At 35.0% G+C, this 17,323-nt stretch overlaps 5 protein-coding genes across 9 annotated transcripts in view; 2 read left to right on the top strand and 3 right to left on the bottom strand.

The window, feature by feature from the left end:
* LOC104798929 (probable polygalacturonase) overlaps positions 1-2,220 on the bottom strand; it is a 3,061-nt gene extending 841 nt beyond the window's left edge. Inside the window, exons 1-5 of one of the 4 annotated variants that reach the window (XM_010521186.1) lie at positions 2,168-2,220; positions 1,196-1,546; positions 997-1,117; positions 639-884; positions 8-74 (exon numbers count right to left, since the gene is read on the bottom strand). In XM_010521186.1, the coding sequence (XP_010519488.1) occupies positions 8-74; positions 639-884; positions 997-1,117; positions 1,196-1,546 (785 nt within the window). In that variant the 5' untranslated portion in view covers positions 2,168-2,220. The other 3 variants (XM_010521187.1, XM_010521189.2, XM_010521185.2) reach the window with 3 other exon arrangements.
* A 2,240-nt stretch (positions 2,221-4,460) lies between these two features.
* On the top strand, positions 4,461-5,923 carry LOC104798928. Its single transcript, XM_010521184.2, has 3 exons — positions 4,461-4,571; positions 4,658-4,736; positions 5,511-5,923. The coding sequence occupies exons 1-3, from the start codon at positions 4,563-4,565 to the stop codon at positions 5,717-5,719; spliced, it is 297 nt and encodes a 98-aa protein (XP_010519486.1). The 5' UTR covers positions 4,461-4,562; the 3' UTR covers positions 5,720-5,923.
* A 2,734-nt stretch (positions 5,924-8,657) lies between these two features.
* On the top strand, positions 8,658-11,028 carry LOC104798926 (remorin-like). Of its 2 annotated transcripts, none has more exons than XM_010521183.1 (5): positions 8,658-8,925; positions 9,339-9,380; positions 10,020-10,107; positions 10,303-10,384; positions 10,590-11,028. In XM_010521183.1, the coding sequence occupies exons 1-5, from the start codon at positions 8,766-8,768 to the stop codon at positions 10,776-10,778; spliced, it is 561 nt and encodes a 186-aa protein (XP_010519485.1). In that variant the 5' UTR covers positions 8,658-8,765; the 3' UTR covers positions 10,779-11,028. The 2 variants fall into 2 exon arrangements, with proteins under 2 accessions (XP_010519485.1, XP_010519484.1); XM_010521182.1 differs by having other exon boundaries at positions 8,662-8,925; positions 10,584-11,028.
* Positions 11,029-11,730: 702 nt separating this feature from the next.
* Positions 11,731-13,433, bottom strand: LOC104798925 (WD repeat-containing protein RUP2). Its single transcript, XM_010521181.2, has 2 exons — positions 12,217-13,433; positions 11,731-11,861 (listed from the first exon to the last, which is right to left on the bottom strand). Exons 1-2 carry the CDS (start codon positions 13,356-13,358, stop codon positions 11,858-11,860), a joined length of 1,146 nt encoding a protein of 381 aa, XP_010519483.1. The 5' UTR covers positions 13,359-13,433; the 3' UTR covers positions 11,731-11,857.
* A 1,698-nt stretch (positions 13,434-15,131) lies between these two features.
* The window catches only part of LOC104798924 (flap endonuclease GEN-like 2), a 5,116-nt gene continuing 2,924 nt past the window's right edge, over positions 15,132-17,323 (bottom strand). Inside the window, exons 11-14 of the mRNA XM_010521180.1 lie at positions 17,255-17,323; positions 16,956-17,072; positions 16,383-16,518; positions 15,132-15,868 (exon numbers count right to left, since the gene is read on the bottom strand). The exon at positions 17,255-17,323 is cut by the window's right edge and continues 35 nt beyond it. Coding sequence (XP_010519482.1) covers positions 15,325-15,868; positions 16,383-16,518; positions 16,956-17,072; positions 17,255-17,323 — 866 coding nt within the window. The 3' untranslated portion in view covers positions 15,132-15,324. The remainder of the gene's footprint in view (positions 15,869-16,382; positions 16,519-16,955; positions 17,073-17,254) is intronic.

Raw genomic sequence — 17,323 nt, 5'->3', positions numbered from 1 at the left:
ACCGCTCTTGACCGCGATGCAGTCATCGCCGGAGACGACGTAACAGTCTTCGATTAGAGTGTTTGTGCAAGAATCTGAGGAAACGTTTACAAGAAATATAAAGATTTTTCGATAGTGAAATCTAGAGTTAACCGATTTGATTAATAACCGAATAATACATTACCGTATCCGGATCGAATTACATATAAAAATTGAATGATAATGATTTATTTGAAATAAAAAAACCAAAAATTTGACCAAATAGAACTTCAATAAAAAAAAATTAGTGAAAAAAAACAAAAAAGTTTTAGAAAAATAAGTATTTTTATCAACAAAAACAAAAACCCATAAGAAGAAAAAAAAAATCATATGGAACTGGAGTCAATATAAAAACTAAATGGTTATAATTTTATTCAGTTTGGTTCAATTTATAAACAAAAAATTGAATTTAAACTGAACCGAATTGAATAAAAAATAAATAAAGAAAACTAAAATTTTTTTAAATAACGAGTATTTTATAAGAATCAAACTGAACTGTATTCAATATAAAACCAAATGATTATAATTTTTCAATAACCGAACCGAAATTGAAAAGGTGACCCTGGTGAAACCATTATTACAAAACGTTATGTATATGTTTAAAATGGATAGATACGTACCTGGATCGATTCCGTCGGTGTTAGGAGAATCGATGGGAGCTAGAATGGTTAGGCCTTTGACGATAACGTTCTTGCAGTAAACGGGATGAACGTTCCATGAAGGTGAATCTATCAATGTAATGTCGGAAATCTGAACGTTGTCGGAGAATAAGACCTCGATCATGTACGGTCTCGTCAATTTGAACTCTCCCTTACGGTACTTGACCCACCAGTACTTGCCTTGCCCATCGATCGTCCCGTTGTTACCTGATCGATAAATAGATCAAGATTATTGGTTAAACCGGTTTGATTAAGTGTAATCAATCAAGTATTATAAACTGTTACCAAAGAATCTATCCGGTATGGTTTTGGAGCTTACCGGTGATAACCACATCGGTTAGGTTTGTACCAAAGATTAGACTGCTGAATCTTGGTCCGGGAGCGTCTCGACCTCTTCCGTACGACGGCAAAGGTGCGACCACTGGCCACTCGGATTCATCCTGAACCAAAGATTCATCGGTTTAAACACGATATTTCAATTAGATTTGATTATTTTCTTTGAAATGATTTATACATACCTGAGAAGCAAGAATTGTGGCGCCTTTTTGGATGAACAAAGTGAAATGGCTGGTGAGGTTGAAACTTCCGGTGAGCCATTTTCCCTGCGGGATAACGAGTTGGGATCCTCCGTCGGCCGCCCTCTGGCCAAGTTTGCTTATGGCCTCTCTAAATGCCTTTGTGTTCGATGTTTTTCCGTCGCCCACTGCACCGAAATCCGTTATTACGGCGGTGTGTTTTCGGCAGTTCAATGCCGAATATTCAACTCCTGCGGTTGCCAAGTTTCCAGGCCGCCCGGATTCTGTCGCCGGGAAACCGCTTACGGCCAAAACCACTACAAGTGCGCTGAACACTGTCCTTGTCCTAATCATCTGCCAAAGATGAAAGCATGTATGTTAGATTATAACGTGTTGAATTACGCTCATGACTCGAAAGAAGATTAAAAAAAAAACATGCATAAAAATATGGTTAATTACACGATAATGTCGGAACCACATAAAAATATGCGTTCTTTAGTCTTTCTTGGCGATAATTAACTCTCGTCAAGAAAACAAAACAACGTTGAAACATACGCATGCATGCATGCATGCATGTAGATTTTGTTTTTATCGATCAAAAGAAAGGTGAGGAAAAGTATAATCGAAAGAAAGACATGCATACACTTTTTTTTTTTTGTTAAAAGATATGCATACAATTGATCGTATGATTCCAAACTATAAATTCTGTCAATTGAAAGCGTTTCAATTATTTGAATTTGGGGAAATTCTTCTCTCCCATTCAACAAAAAAAAAATTAAAAAAAAAAGTAAAATTTCGATTACCGTAAAATTCTTTCCCCCTTATAGTTTTCACAAAGAGAGAACAATTAAGGAAAAAAATAAAAACGAATTCAAAGGGATTGCAAAAAAAAAAAAAAAGTAATTCAAACCTTAATCTTCCAAGAAGTCAATTTAATTAATTAATCCTCAATCCTCTGAAATTAATTTATACTACCTGAACGGATAATGCATTCAACGCATGGGTTCTTAATTTACATAATTGACAACTTCTCAGCCTCCAATTTTTTTGAAATATTTTCAAAGTTTGTTGAAACGTTTTTCTTATTAAGGTTGATCCGATCTTTAATGGCCAGCATTAGATTTACAACCTTTCCGTTTACTGAATGTAACTAAAACAGAGTTTAATTTCTTTTACTAATTAAAGGATAATGAGATTACATACAAGAATAATAACCCCAAAGTCAAGGCTTCGATTTTTTTTTTTTGTCTGTCCATGGATTAGATTATCCCCTTGACACGTACGGACTTATAAATCTGTTTTTTTTTACATAGGATTGAAACAAAAGTATACATAGTTTCTATTCCATTGACTCATATAATATCTGTTCGTGGACCGGCTACTCATATCAAATCGAGTACAGAAAAACTCGTGGCATGAATTATTTGTTTTAGCCCGGGTAGTCATTTCGGGTTTCAATTTATATTCGGGTTCGGTTATTTCGGGTATAAAAAAATATAACCATTCGGTTTTTATATAAATTTCGATTCGATTTGAATTCGTTTTTTTGTTGTAAAAAATTGTTTTTTAAAAAAAAATCTCTTGATTTTTTCGGTTATTTTTTTAATCGGTCCAATTCGATTCGATTTCAGTTTTTTCGTGTTTAGAAAATAATAACAATTCAGTTTTTATTTCAGATTCAATTCGATTACGGTTATATTTTAACGTTTAGGTTAATCAGTTAATAACAAAAATGACCACTCTAATTTTAGCGCATGATAAAAATCTATAATAGATTGAAGCAAAGGTCCAAATATCTGTATTTTGTTAAAAAAAAAAGTGCACAAGAGCCTTAAACTCAAAACAAAATGATAGAATGCACTAAGCATCCAGAAATTATTATATAGCAAAATGAATTCAAATATGAAAAAAAAAGTGAATTGGGCCATCTTTTACAATCTACATTGGTGAAGATATAGTAGTAAGAACAATCAATTGGGGTTTTATAAAAAATACCCCTATTATGCTACAAAGACTTCACAGCATACCCCTACAAAAATTAAAAAAAAACTACTTCAAAACATACCTTTATAATTATGTTATTCCCAAAATACCCATTGGTGTGGGTCCCAATGACAGAAACATTAATGAGAAGAGAGAGAGAAAAGCAGTTTTCGATTTCTTAGGAAAAAATTTAAATATTTTAAAATTTTTAAAACTCCCTCCATCACAAAAAAATAAATATTTTCGCGTGAATTTTAAAAATTTTCGATGTGACCAGTGTGACTAGTGTGACCAAGTGACTAGTGTGACCAATATGACTAGTGTGACCAAAACTAAAATTTGAACGGTGTGACCAGTGTGACCAATGTGACTAGTGTGACCAGTGTGACCAATGTAACTAGTGTGACCAGTGTGACCAATATGACTAGTGTGACCAAAACTAAATTTTGAACGGTGTGACTAGGGTGACCAGTGTGACCAAAATTAAATTTTAAACGGTGTAACCAATGTGACGTACCTTTGTTTCCGTTGTCAATCTGTTCCATTATCGTTCCGAACATTTATTTGAAATTAAATATGTACCTCTTGCATATTCTTCGACAGATTTGCTTTACATCTATCTCATTTTCATAAAAAAAAACCACACGATTCACTCTAACAATCATAAAACTCAAACCCAAAACACAAAATTTATGCATCGAACCAATCTCTTGTATTAATGAACTTACCTTCAATTCTTGTCATTTGTTCTGTCTTAGATCGACTCAAAAAGAAGATATGAGGTCGTCGGTCAAGATATGCTCAACGAAATAACCATTTTTCGTTTGTTTTTCTATGTATAAAAATGAAATGAGAAGGGAGAAAATGGAAGAGTTGAGAGAAAAATAAGAGTGGAGAGAAAAAGTTAAGAAAGAAATGAAGAGTTGTCAAAGAATGAAAACGAGAGAGATGAATTCAAAATGAAGAGAGGAATATCACGTTACTTTTGTGAGAGAGTTATTTATGTCTTTTGTTCCTTTTATTTTTTTTTTCTAAAATTTTAGGGTTTTGAAGGGTATACAATAAAATCTTTATAGCAAAGTAAGGATATTTTTGCTATATTACCCAATTAATGGCTCTCTAATATCCGTGATTTCATAAATATCTTATTTTGTCTTCTTCACTACTCATGAATCAAAGAAAAAACAAATAACTTTGGAAGACGAAAATATAAAATATAAAAAAAAAACAATTACTAAGCAGATCTGTCCCTTTCCCTTACACAACACAATACGTCACTTGTCTCTCATCCTTCGCAATTAAAGCCACCACAAGTTTCCACTAACCCCACTTCTCTCTCTCTCTCTCTCTCTCATCTTCCTCTCCAGAGACTCTGTGAAGGAAAGAAATGGCGCAGGTATTTTAATTTCGATAGTAATTTCTTTTCGTTTTTAATTATATTTTTTTTTACATATATATATATGTGCGTGTTTTGTTTTTCAGAAAGTTGTTTTGAAAGTCTTAACCATGACCGATGACAAGACCAAACAGAAAGCCATCGAAGCTGCTGCCGATATCTTCGGTATTTGCTATTTTGTTTTCTTTTTCTCAGTTTATATTCCTATACTGTGTTTTTTTTTTCTGGATCTGTTTTCAAGATGGAATTACATACATTTTTTCTTTTGGTTTATCTGATTTTTGTTACTTTACTATTTTGATTTTATTTAAATCAATTAATCAAACAGGTAATGTTATTGCATGACTCGAAATTGTCCGACATTTAGTTCGAATTTAGATTGGATGTTCTGGTCAGAATTTGAGAATACCAAGGATGATGATTACTTGATGATCTCGATGCGTTTTTTTTTTTGCCCTTTTCAAATTATTAAAAAAAAACATTGCTCTATCATCTATGTTGGCAGCCGTTTTTTCCCCAATGTGGTATTTCTTCTTACATTTGGTAAACTATTACAAAGCGCATGTAAAATACTCCCTTTTCTAATAAATTATGCCATAAGATTCATTTAGAATCTTGGGTCCTAAATAGTTCGTAACACTAGATACCATTGTTTTGCTCTTTCTTTTAACATAATCTATTCAAGACGCTGCGGTATTTTATGAAAATAGATGCTTAAACCAATAAGCACATGGTTTAATTTTAAATTATAAGTTTATAGAACGTCCAATGCAAGATCATTGCTTCGTGGGCCATTAGGATGACATTGAGCACATGGGTTTTGGGATATGCATTGTTGCGCTAAGGGAGCTGTAGATTTGATTTCCATGAAATAATAATGATAATCATTTCCATAGGAATCGAATTTTATACACTTTAATCTGATGACGTGGAAAACAGGAGTGGATTCCATAGCGGCGGATATGAAGGAGCAGAAATTAACGGTGGTAGGTCAAATGGATACAGTTGCTGTGGTGAAAAAGTTGAAGAAGGTCGGTAAAATTGACCTAATATCGGTCGGACCGGCCAAAGAAGACAAGGCTGAAGACAAGAAAGAGGACAAGAAAGAAGAAAAAAAGGAAGAGACTAAGGCGGAAGAGAAGAAATAATTAATATAATAAAACATTAATTAATTTCATATTTTTCATGCTTGGTTGGAAATTAATGTTGTATCTTGGAATAACTTCAAGATGTAATTTCTTCTATATCGTATATTAGTTTGCATTTTTTTTTTTGTTAACCGGATATTCTGGACCGAGACTCAGACTAATCCCGGAGTTGGGAGCCAACTATGTGGTTTGGAATATACGTTATCTCCCCAAATTTGAGATTCGAATTCGGAGCGGAACAAACGTTACGCGTCCCATTTCACCGGTTAAACTATCCAAGTTTGGAATGTTGTCATTTTAATTTTGCAATTGAGTTTTCTATTGTATAAATTTATAGGAATAATAATTCGAGGAAATATATCGCAAGTAATTTGTATGTTTTCTATATCAAGAGAGATGAGCCGTGCAAGTTTGATACATCAAAATCATATTATTTTTTATTTTCATGTAAACAAAAACAATATCTATGTTTTCGTGTATTACAAATGCAAGAATGACAATTGACAAATACTTGGCGTATTTTGCTACTATTCTTACATCTTGGACTAAAAACTAAGATTAAAAAAATATATATATATGAAATCAAGAAACAGGAGCTTATGTGAATGACTCACCACCCACCACGATTCCGTTCGCCATACGAAATCGGAGAATGCAGGATTTTATTGGTAAAACAATCTTTTAAATAAAATTATATACATGTTTGGATCCACCATATATATATATACATGCCAAATCAAACCGATCGACCGCTGTTTAGTTTGGTTTGGTTGAACTAAAACTGCCCGACATCTATACTTGCAAAAACCATTCGTTCGGTTTTGTCTCTTGTTTCAGACGTTAATCCTTAATTGGCTAAGGGGGTCAAACGGGCTGCTGACCCACACTCGATCCGAGGATTTCGGGTTTGGGTTCAGACCAATCCGAATTTTTTGGATATATAGAACCAAATCCGAAATCCGCCTCTATAGAATTCGGATTGGATTGACTTGTTCAATTCTTTACTTGCATGTATTTTTTAAAAATTAATATATATATAAATTGGGCTTTTAAACGAACCCGAAACGAGATATGAAACCGAACCAAATTTTTTTTCTTTTAGATTTACAAATTTAGATTCGCAGTTAGATATTTTTTTGGATGGTTCACACCGAACTTCGAGTTAGAATTGACATCCTATTATTGGCTTTTTTACAATTTTCTTAACCTCTTTAGATGTTTTGTAGCTATTAATGCTTGAGAATATCAAGTACATAAATTCAAATAAACAAAATAAAAACGAAATAACCAAATAAAACAAATCCGTTACAAACCAAATCTAACTATATATAATCTTGGTTCAATTTGATATAGTTTCGATTATAATAATTAATGCAATTAATAGTATTAGGTTAATATACTTTATATATACATTAATATCCTATAATATTAACTATCCCAATCCAAATCAATTACCAATTATATTGAATCAAACTAAAATATATATAAAATTGATCGATAAATGGTATACCTTGTATTTATTTAATAAAACCAACGACTAAACATTTACCAATAAACCGGATTGATTACCAAATTCTTTACCTCCGCATTATTACTAAAAGGGTTCCATCTCCTTATATTAGATTATATATTTGGTTTTTGTGCTCGATTTAAATATTCAATAACATTTTAAAAAATTTAAATGTATTTTAAATATTTTAAAAATGAGGAAAAAGAAACAATTAAATAAATTATCTATGTATCTGTAGATAGGTAGGTATATAAACGGGCATATTTATATATTCTCGCAAACAAAGAAATTTGTATTCAATTATATCTATTTTTAATTCGAAATCAGTGATATGCAGATTCTATTATTTGATTTCAAGTTGTGGACCACATACCATGTAAAGAAACATAGATACAAACGTTATATTATAAATACATTTATTAATCCCTTTATGCCATAGTATCATTATTATCATTCCGAATTAAATAAATATATGCTGAGCTGGGATTTATGTAAATGAAACGTCACCTTTTTTTTTGTCGACAACTAAACTTATAACGTATATGCAATAACCGTAGAGTAGAAACAATTTTGAGAAATTGAGATTATTTCAGAAATAACATTACTTGAAATTATAAAGAGTTTCTTGTTTTGTAAAACGTAAATTAATTGCTGTCTTGTATTTGGTGGTACGGTCGACTTTTATCCGGTTTAATCAATTTTGCGTCAAAGGTTTTATTCATTTACATATGGATTTCGATAAAGCGTTCGGTTTACCATAACCATCTGTCTTATTTCCGAAATTGCCGGTACAAGATCCGGTTTGATATGTGAACAATGTCGTCGTGTCGAACCCAGAGAGAATCAGCCCACATTCTGTGGGTCCCACGCTTTTCCAAACAGGCCCCACACTTTTTAATTATAAAAGAAAATATTTAAGAAAAATTTTAATTGGCGTTTCGATTCTTGTCATGCAACTTCCCCAACCAAAGATTTCACGAATTAGAAAAAAACACGAGTGAGCTCTATCACAAAGATATCCTATTATTATTTCTCCCGAGTCAAAACTAGATTTTCATATATTGTTTATCTTATTAAATTTAATCCAACCTATATATCCAAACAACCCAGAAACCATCAGAAAGAAATCCGATTACAGGGCCGATGATGTCTTAAAATACAAATTCCTTGGAGAAATTGGATTAACGTGAACCAAAAAAAAGGAGAAGCTGAGTTTCGTAAAACTTAAGAAATAGGTGGGTTTCTGTGCAAATGCTCCTAAACAATGATGATTACGGATTGTGAAACCGATGATTAAATTGGATACCATACTAAACAGGAGGATAATAAAATAAAATAAAACAAAAATAAAAAAAAAGAAAAGAAAGGAAGTCATTTTCGGGCAACGAGGAACATAACATCACTACCAAACAATCCAGCTCAGTTTTCGTATCGTATCCATTTTCATCTCTCAAATCTCTCTCTCTCTCTCTCTCATAAATAATCGAATCTCTGAATCATTCTGCTACGAATCTTCTGATTCCGTCAGCCTTCGACATGGCCGAGGAAGAGCAGAAGAAGGTGACGGAGTCCGAAACCGGTTCCGACCCTAGAGCCGAACCGGAGAAGGCCGTTGCTCCGGCGGAGAAAGCTGTAGCTCCGCCGCCGGAGACTGAGGAGAAGCCCGACGACTCCAAAGCTCTTGTGCCGGTCAAAAGTAGCAACTTTTTGTCTTGATCATTGCTGATTTTCCTCTTTATCTGTTCAGCAGTAACATATATATTTATATATATGCATATATATAATTTGATACTATTGTTTTTCTTGCTCAGTGACTTTATTCACCAAATAATTTCAAACTTTTTTATTGAGTGATTTACAACGGTTAAAAGTTTTGGAATACAAATGAATATAATTTCATTTTAGTTTTCGGGATACTGCTAATTTTATTATTATGATAAATTTCCATCATTTTTTATTGTTCTAACTTTAAGTCTTGAACTGGTTAATTCAAGAATTTTGGGTCCACAGAAAAATCGATGATTAATATTTTGTTCTTAAGGTTTAATTTTTTCTTGATTTTTGGGGTAGAACAATATTGTTTTTTAAAATCAAATCTCTGTGTTCCAGAACCTGAGGAAGAGAAGAAAGAAGGCTCTTCCGTTGATCGAGGTAACAAATCATTTAATTATATTATCAATACATAATCAGGAAATAATATGATATTAGGTAAAAGGTTATTTTATTTCCTTCTAATTAGGTGTGTAAATATACACCACAATTTTTTTTAAGAAAAAAAAAGAAATATTACTGAATTGATATTGGATTAATATTCCGCGGGGAAACCAATGAATTCGGAATCTTTATATTCTTGTTATAGCAGAGAGTTAAATGAGACCATAGTTTATACGATAATAATCATAAAAGTTAGTAAGAGAAAGAGGGCCAATAAGAATTAGAACCAAGAAGTATATCCGGAGTTACTATATACATCCTATTAGATGATTTTCTAGAGAATTTTTTTATTTTGTTTTGTTTTTCCGATTAGGACTTAGTTAATTTTAGTGAAGTCATTTCCAATCAATTTTTAAATTTGAGTCCATCTTATTCAGTTTGGTTCGATTCGTTTTTATATTTTTGAACCGAAACGTCGTCAATCTATAATTTAAACACCAGATCCAATTTTTTATTTTTTTATTTTTTTGTTGTTTTAAATTGAAAGGTGCATTGGTTTATTTTCTGCTTAGGGGGGTAATTATTCTATTTTTTCTTTTTGTTTATGTTTGGTATGTGCTGTAATGTGATGTGAAGATGCTGTCCTGGCAAGAGTTGAGACGGAGAAGAGGATGTCTCTTATCAAAGCTTGGGAGGAAGCTGAGAAATCCAAAGTCGATAACAAGTGAGTTTTTGATTGAGAGGAGATTTTGCTTATATATATATATACATATATATATATATATATATATATATATAATTACCCTTTTCGTAACCATGTCTTGAATTATTTAAATAATTTGTTAGAGGGTACGATAAACATCATAAGGTGTATTGTTTAGATTTGATGTGAAGAGAAATTGTGGTATTATATGTTCAGGGCTCAGAAGAAGCTTTCTGCGATCGGGGCATGGGAAAACAGCAAGAAAGCGTCCGTCGAAGCTGACCTCAAGAAAATTGAGGTATTTGTTTTTATTACATATAAAACCCTAGGGGGTCTTTCTATGAATCCTTACAAGTTTGGGGTCTCTTCCGGGTTTGTTTTTCAAGGGTATTTATTTGCCATGTCGCTCTAGATTTTACGTAAATAGCTCACTTTTTTAACATCTTTCTGATTTTGCCCCTATTGTTTTGGGTTCGTATTGGCAAAAAACAAAATAGGAGCAGCTAGAGAAGCAGAAGGCGGAGTATGCGGAGAAGATGAAGAACAAGATAGCTGAAATCCAGAGGGAAGCCCAAGAGAAAAGAGCGATGATCGAAGCGAGGCGCGGCGAAGAAGTTCTCAAGGCCGAAGAACTCGCCGCCAAGTATGGTGCCACCGGGACGGCCCCGAAGAAGCTCTTTGGATGCTTCTGAACGACAAAAGAAATCCAAATATATATATATATATATATATTGATTTGATCTGTTATTTGATTTGGAAAGAACGTTTTCATTCAGTGGTTTAGTGTTGTGTCATTTGGGTTATATATGTCATTTAGGAAGTTATATGGTCATGGGCGAAACATTTTGTTATTTTTGGGTGTGAATTGTGAAATGCAGTTTGTCCTCTTGTCAAGGCGTAGACGTGTACATGAAACATATTATGACATGGGCGGTTGTTATACAAATGACGGTAGATCCACAAGCTATTTATTCTTTCGATATTGAACCCAAACTTTTAATTTTGAAGGATTTTGTCCTAATTACCTCATTCCCATCATGACATGGGTGGTTGCTATACATAGACAAATTTATTGCATAAAATGCATAATGTTTTCGTGTGAGATAATGGGAACTTGCATGTTTGTTGTAACTGTGAAATTTTAACAATATATATTATAATTTTGAAGAAAAATCAAAATATAGATTAGAGTTAAATAATAACAAAACAAATAAAATATATAATCCATGTGGTCATATAACTCTTTTTTTTAACCAGAAACGCTGATTTTCACTTAAAAATTTAACCAAAATAGCTAATTTTATTTAATAAAAAACAGATCTCATCTCAATTCCATTTGGTAAAATAGTGTGGTTGAGACTTGAGAGTTTGAAAATCAAATGTTCAAGATATTGTATATTTTGCAAGAATTGTAGCAATTGTTTTGTGCGAACTGATTTTTAGGTTATTCGCGATTTAGGAAAAATGTTTGAATTAAATATCTAATTATGGATTATGGTGGACAAAAAGATTTATATTTATTGTTTACAGAATACATATATATTAAGTTAACATCTATTAATTATAATTAGATAACTAATATTATCATTATTCTTAAAACAAAGATTTTATATATATATATATATATATACGGTGTGTGAACTTCTCAAATTATATATATAAAAAATTTCATCCGAATCAAAAGGATATGGAAAATCAACACTCTTGGAACTGCCTCAAAATTCTATCATATAAAACAAATTAAAATATTTTTAGACTTTAGAAACAAAATTCAGATATAGTATGGCTTCCTTTTGCCCACGTAAACCTGCAACACTCCATCCGATCCACCAGCCACTAACGTGCACTGGTCCACACCCGATTGCCTCCAGCACACGCTGCTCACGAACCGCTGTTCCAAACCGGTCATACCGGCCGGTTCGAACTCGTGAACCCAAACCGGCCGGCTCCACCTCCTGTCGTAAACGAACACCCTGTTGTTCTCGGATCCGCACCCGAACAGCCCGCCGTTTCTCCACACCGATAACCCCACGAAGTTCCTGCTGTTCACGTGCCCCTCGTAAGTGCGCTCCAAAATTCTATCATATAAAACAAATTAAAATATTTTTAGACTTTAGAAACAAAATTCAGATATAGTATGGCTTCCTTTTGCCCACGTAAACCTGCAACACTCCATCCGATCCACCAGCCACTAACGTGCACTGGTCCACACCCGATTGCCTCCAGCACACGCTGCTCACGAACCGCTGTTCCAAACCGGTCATACCGGCCGGTTCGAACTCGTGAACCCAAACCGGCCGGCTCCACCTCCTGTCGTAAACGAACACCCTGTTGTTCTCGGATCCGCACCCGAACAGCCCGCCGTTTCTCCACACCGATAACCCCACGAAGTTCCTGCTGTTCACGTGCCCCTCGTAAGTGCGCCCCACGCGCCCGCCTCCGCCGTCAATCTTCCACAGCTTCAGACAACCGTCCGTACCGGCGGTGACGACCGTATGTACGTCGAGGAACCTCACATACGACACCGTTTTGGCGTGCCCCTCGAGGGTCAGCGCCGGTTCGACGAGCTTCCTCACGTCGTATACGTACCCCCTCCGGTCAGCGCATCCGACGGCTATGGTGGCTCCGCCGGATGGCTCGAACTCCACGCAGCACACGGCGGAGCTCCGTCCGGGACGCACAATGGCGATAGAATTCTCCGGTCGTGAGCGCGGATCCCACACATGCACGGTCCCATCGTCGGAGCCCGACGCGCCGACCACCGACGCGCCGGCGAGGCGCGTGTAGTCAACGCTCCAGACCCTCCGGCCTCCGTGCTCGTCGCGCTCGAAAACCGGAGAGCGTTTCTCGAGGTCGTACTCCGTCACGACGCCGTCGTAGTCGCCGGAGCCGATGACCCGGCCGTCGGATCGGGGCCGCCACCGGAGGCTGCTCAGCTTCGCCGGTGTGCATATGTAGTACTCGCACGCGGCCGCGTCACCGTCACCAGAGATTTTGTGCGAGAGAGAATCCAGGCCATAGAATCGAATCTTTCTTGAGATTCCGCCGGTGGCGATGATTTTATCAGTGGGATCGAATTCGATGGCTCCGATAACGTCGGAGGCTGCGACAGAGGGGGAGGAGGAGGAAAGGACGGCGGAGAGAGAGAGATCCCATCCGCATCTGGGTTCTTCTTCCTCTTTTTCTTCTTCTTCTTGCCGTCGCTGTTTCTGTTCATGGCCATGTTCATTATTAGGGTTTATCCTTGGGTGAAGAGGATGATGATTTTTCATATGACGAAGAAATGAAGACTGTGTCAGGGGGTTCGGACCAATCGAATGCCAATCCCATTGCAAGAAAAATGAATAAAGAATAAAAAGATATATTCCGAGGCCTCTTTATTGTCGTATGAAAATTCCTTTGTTGGATCAGTAAAATGTGAGAGGCAGATTTATTACGTTCCAAGGAATTCAACTAATATGGAATTAATCATGAGACTTAACTATATAGTATATACAAAATACTGGTTAATTAACATTAGATTGGATGGTTATTTCCCAATCCATATTCGAGTGTCTACGTGCATTCTTTTCGATATTTTGAATGATGTAGTTGAATTTTGAAATTATAAAAAAATACTGGTTAATTAGGTTAGAATGGAAGCTACGTGAAATGTTTAGAGAAATCTACTTACAATGCAGTAAAGAATTCACTTGGTTGCCCATTTGTTCAAAATTAAGCAAAATCATGATTTTATATATGAATGCATATGAGTTCATTTGTAATTATTTATGGTATCATTTGCTATATATATATATACTAAATTTATTTTTTTGACATATAAAATCACGTGGTCATTTTTTAGATGAAAATATGTAGTATTAGATTTTGGTTAGATTTGGCAAAAAAAAAAAAAAAAAAAACATTGGATGAGACCGCTATAGAAGACACAGGCATGTTTTAACAACAAAACATGTAAATAGGATTGACAATTATTTGTAACGGGGATTTATGAATCAAAATAAAACTGACCTGTAACCGACTTTTGTGAATCTTGTGAAAATAAAATAGGCACGGAATTTGGTTATTTACAGATAATAGAAAAATCGAATTTTGTAGAAATTTCGTATATGAACCCTGTGAAAACTGATAGAAAATTCTTATTATCGAAAGTGAATTTATTCAAGATGTACGCTAATATACCCTTCGAGATGATATGAAGTTTGACAATTTAAAGTTGAAAAGTAGAGAAATAAAATTTTGAACGAGACGTTTTATATAATTTGATTGGAAAGATTTTGTGTCCAACGAAAATGAAAATCGAATGAAAAGTTTGACAACTTTTGTTTCGAGTGAAAATAAAATAAGATAAAAATTCGAATTTTTAGAAATTTTGTATCCAAATGAAACATTGGCATGCACTTGAATTTGGCGTATGGGGTAAATATTTTCAGTACGAAAACGTTCATTCATGCTATTTTTCACAAAATTTGGAGGAAAACGATAAAACTATATATTATAAATACTATATGATATAAATGCACCAACACTCCTCCCCGAGTTGGATATAGACAATGTAAAAACGTAGGGACAAGACAATATTTATATAATAAAAAAATCAATTAACTAATTTTTTAAATAAAAAAGTGGGAGAGAGAAACGGTGGATGGTTATATGCCTCAGAAACAATATTCCAAAGACATTTTGTGGGACACGAACTCAGATGTAAGACGTGGATTATGTTCCACCTTTTGTCTCTGTCTCTTCGTTACTTCTGGACCTCAGGTATGAAATTTGTGGACCAATTTGATGGTTACATTGTTTAATTGAATAATTTGGATTCAGAATTTCCAATATTAATATTTCAGCCCTAAAACCATTAATTGTAAATTACAATCAATCAAAGACGACCACACATTTAAATATCATCAAAATTAGAGAGAATGACCATGAAATTGATTATATATATATATATATATATATTTATGTTTTATTATATTTGCAAAACTGGAAACATACCAAACCATCATGCACATTATTGTGAATTTGATAAAAGTGTAAAATCACATAATATTCATGTATTTAAATCCCATCACAAAGTTATACACATTGTTACAGAAATTTATGTGTTTCTAGATATACATTTTTTTTACGTGCATTATTAAGTAGAAATTTTCATAGACAATATATCCTGATTGGCTGCATCTATAGTGATGTTTATATGCATCATCATCATCATCATCAATCAGCATCTGGGGTTCAGAAAATATCTTTCCTGATACTATCCAGAAACATTCTAAGCTCTCTGGCTTTAATGCAATGTTCTTCATCAGCCGGGGAAGTCTCATCGGTCTCCGAATCACTCAGCTCGATCACTGTCGCAAGCTGTTCTCGGCGGCCATTGCCTTCTTGGTAACGTCTCGAGACACTGCAAGGGCGGGCTTCAGGACAAGGGCTTATCAGGTCAATGACTTCAGTTTCAGAGTAAGAAGAACAGGAACTCGAATGAACAGCAAATCTTTTGGTCCAAGCATTGCTATCTTCTCTTGCAGGCGAATCCACGAGAAGCAAGTTATGTCTTGCAGGTTTTTCTTGCTCTTGCTCTGCTGCTTCTGCATTGCTTGTGGTCATAACGGAAGATGTATCAAGAACAAGGTTTTGGAGCTCGAGGCTGAGTTCTGCAACAATGGGAGATGTGGGCTGGTCGGTTTTCGTATGTCTCGATTTCGGACGGTTCTGTTTCGGTTTCTGCTTCTTTGTTGCTTTTCGCTCCTTGAACTCCATGATCTTGTCTGGACAAGCCCTGAAGACAAAAAAAAAAAAGTATGAGAGAATTGACTGAGTTCAGATCACCCATTGCAAACAGGAATTAAAAATCAATCATGTTACAATTTGAGCAACCCGAAAATCCAAACCAGAACCGAAACAAGAATTTCAGTGAACTCAACCAAAACTGAACCGAACCTGGTTTGGATTTTAGTAACAAAAATAGGGAGGAGTTTGGTATTCCATAACACCAAAAGCAATCTAGTTGTATTCTACTGCAAATATGAAACCACAGTTTGAAAAGCTAGAATGTTGCATTCCTCACATTCATGAAAGAGATTGCTGAAATGTTAGAAAACTACCTTTTCAGGCACCATTTCAGTTCTTTAATCCATTAAGGGTTATAGGATTTTGGCCTTACACATTGGAGAACATGCGTTTGATCAGCGATCAATAGCTAGGTGTTTTACATGGGAAAGATTTAACCAATGTTATTCCCATAATTAGATCAATAAACAGATGACATAGAGATTTTCATCATTGTTCATTACCTTTCTACAAGATCTGCAGGAACAATGGAGGTCTCAAGCCCATCTAGATCCTTCCACGAGACTTCATAACATTCTTGCCCTTGTACTTTCCGGGGCTTGATGATTTCAGATATCGGGCACTTCACTGGTATCTGCACTTGCAGTTGCAAACCAGTTAAGTCTGTCTGATCAACCGATTTTTGTCAAACCATGAACCATATAAAAATTCAGTTATCACTACTCAGATGAGGAAGTTTTGAACAAAAATAACATGGAACTAACGATTCAAAAGACCCAGGCATAATATTGTACGAACCATACGTCTTTGATGAACTTGTAAGCATATAAGATCATTGTAAATACCTAAAATTGTGTTACCAAGGCGAAGACTTGAAAATCCGCCAGGCCATGCCGCCATGGCGGCACCATAACAACACTGAGTAAAACCAAACTGATATCCCATGCTAGCCTCTGAACTTGGTTCTGCTTTTTTCAGTTTTCTCAAGTTTTCAAGATAAACTTTTTCACCCTACTAATGAATCTATTAAAAACACACAGGAAACGGAACAATAGAAACGCACAAAATAAGCAGACAGGGAAAGAAAAGTACCTTATCAAGTGGAAGGTTAAATTCGAGACCAGTTGAACAGGATTGCAGAATTGCAAATCTTCTCAGCTTTCTTTCGGCTATTTTGGGAAGAATATATTCATCTATACCAAAGTAGAAAATGCAGTTGGTGCATTTGAGATCATTTCCAGATACAGCAAGATAGAGTTTTACTTGAGAAAAATCTTAAGCCAACATTTAGAGTAGAGGGTACACAGATGGTTGTGCTCAATGTTCGCAGATGTAACCCGTAAAGAACGAGATGAGTGAGGATTCAATGTACTACCTGTTTTCTCAGGAGGCCACTCAAAGAACTGGTAGCATATCTCATGGAGCTTGGTGCGCTGGAAAGAGT

Source organism: Tarenaya hassleriana, unplaced genomic scaffold, assembly GCF_000463585.1.
Source record: "Tarenaya hassleriana unplaced genomic scaffold, ASM46358v1 Cleome6, whole genome shotgun sequence".
In the NCBI taxonomy this organism is placed as follows: domain Eukaryota; kingdom Viridiplantae; phylum Streptophyta; class Magnoliopsida; order Brassicales; family Cleomaceae; genus Tarenaya; species Tarenaya hassleriana.
The sequence above is the reverse complement of the archived record's forward strand: the minus strand, read 5'-3'. Positions and strand labels throughout refer to the sequence as shown.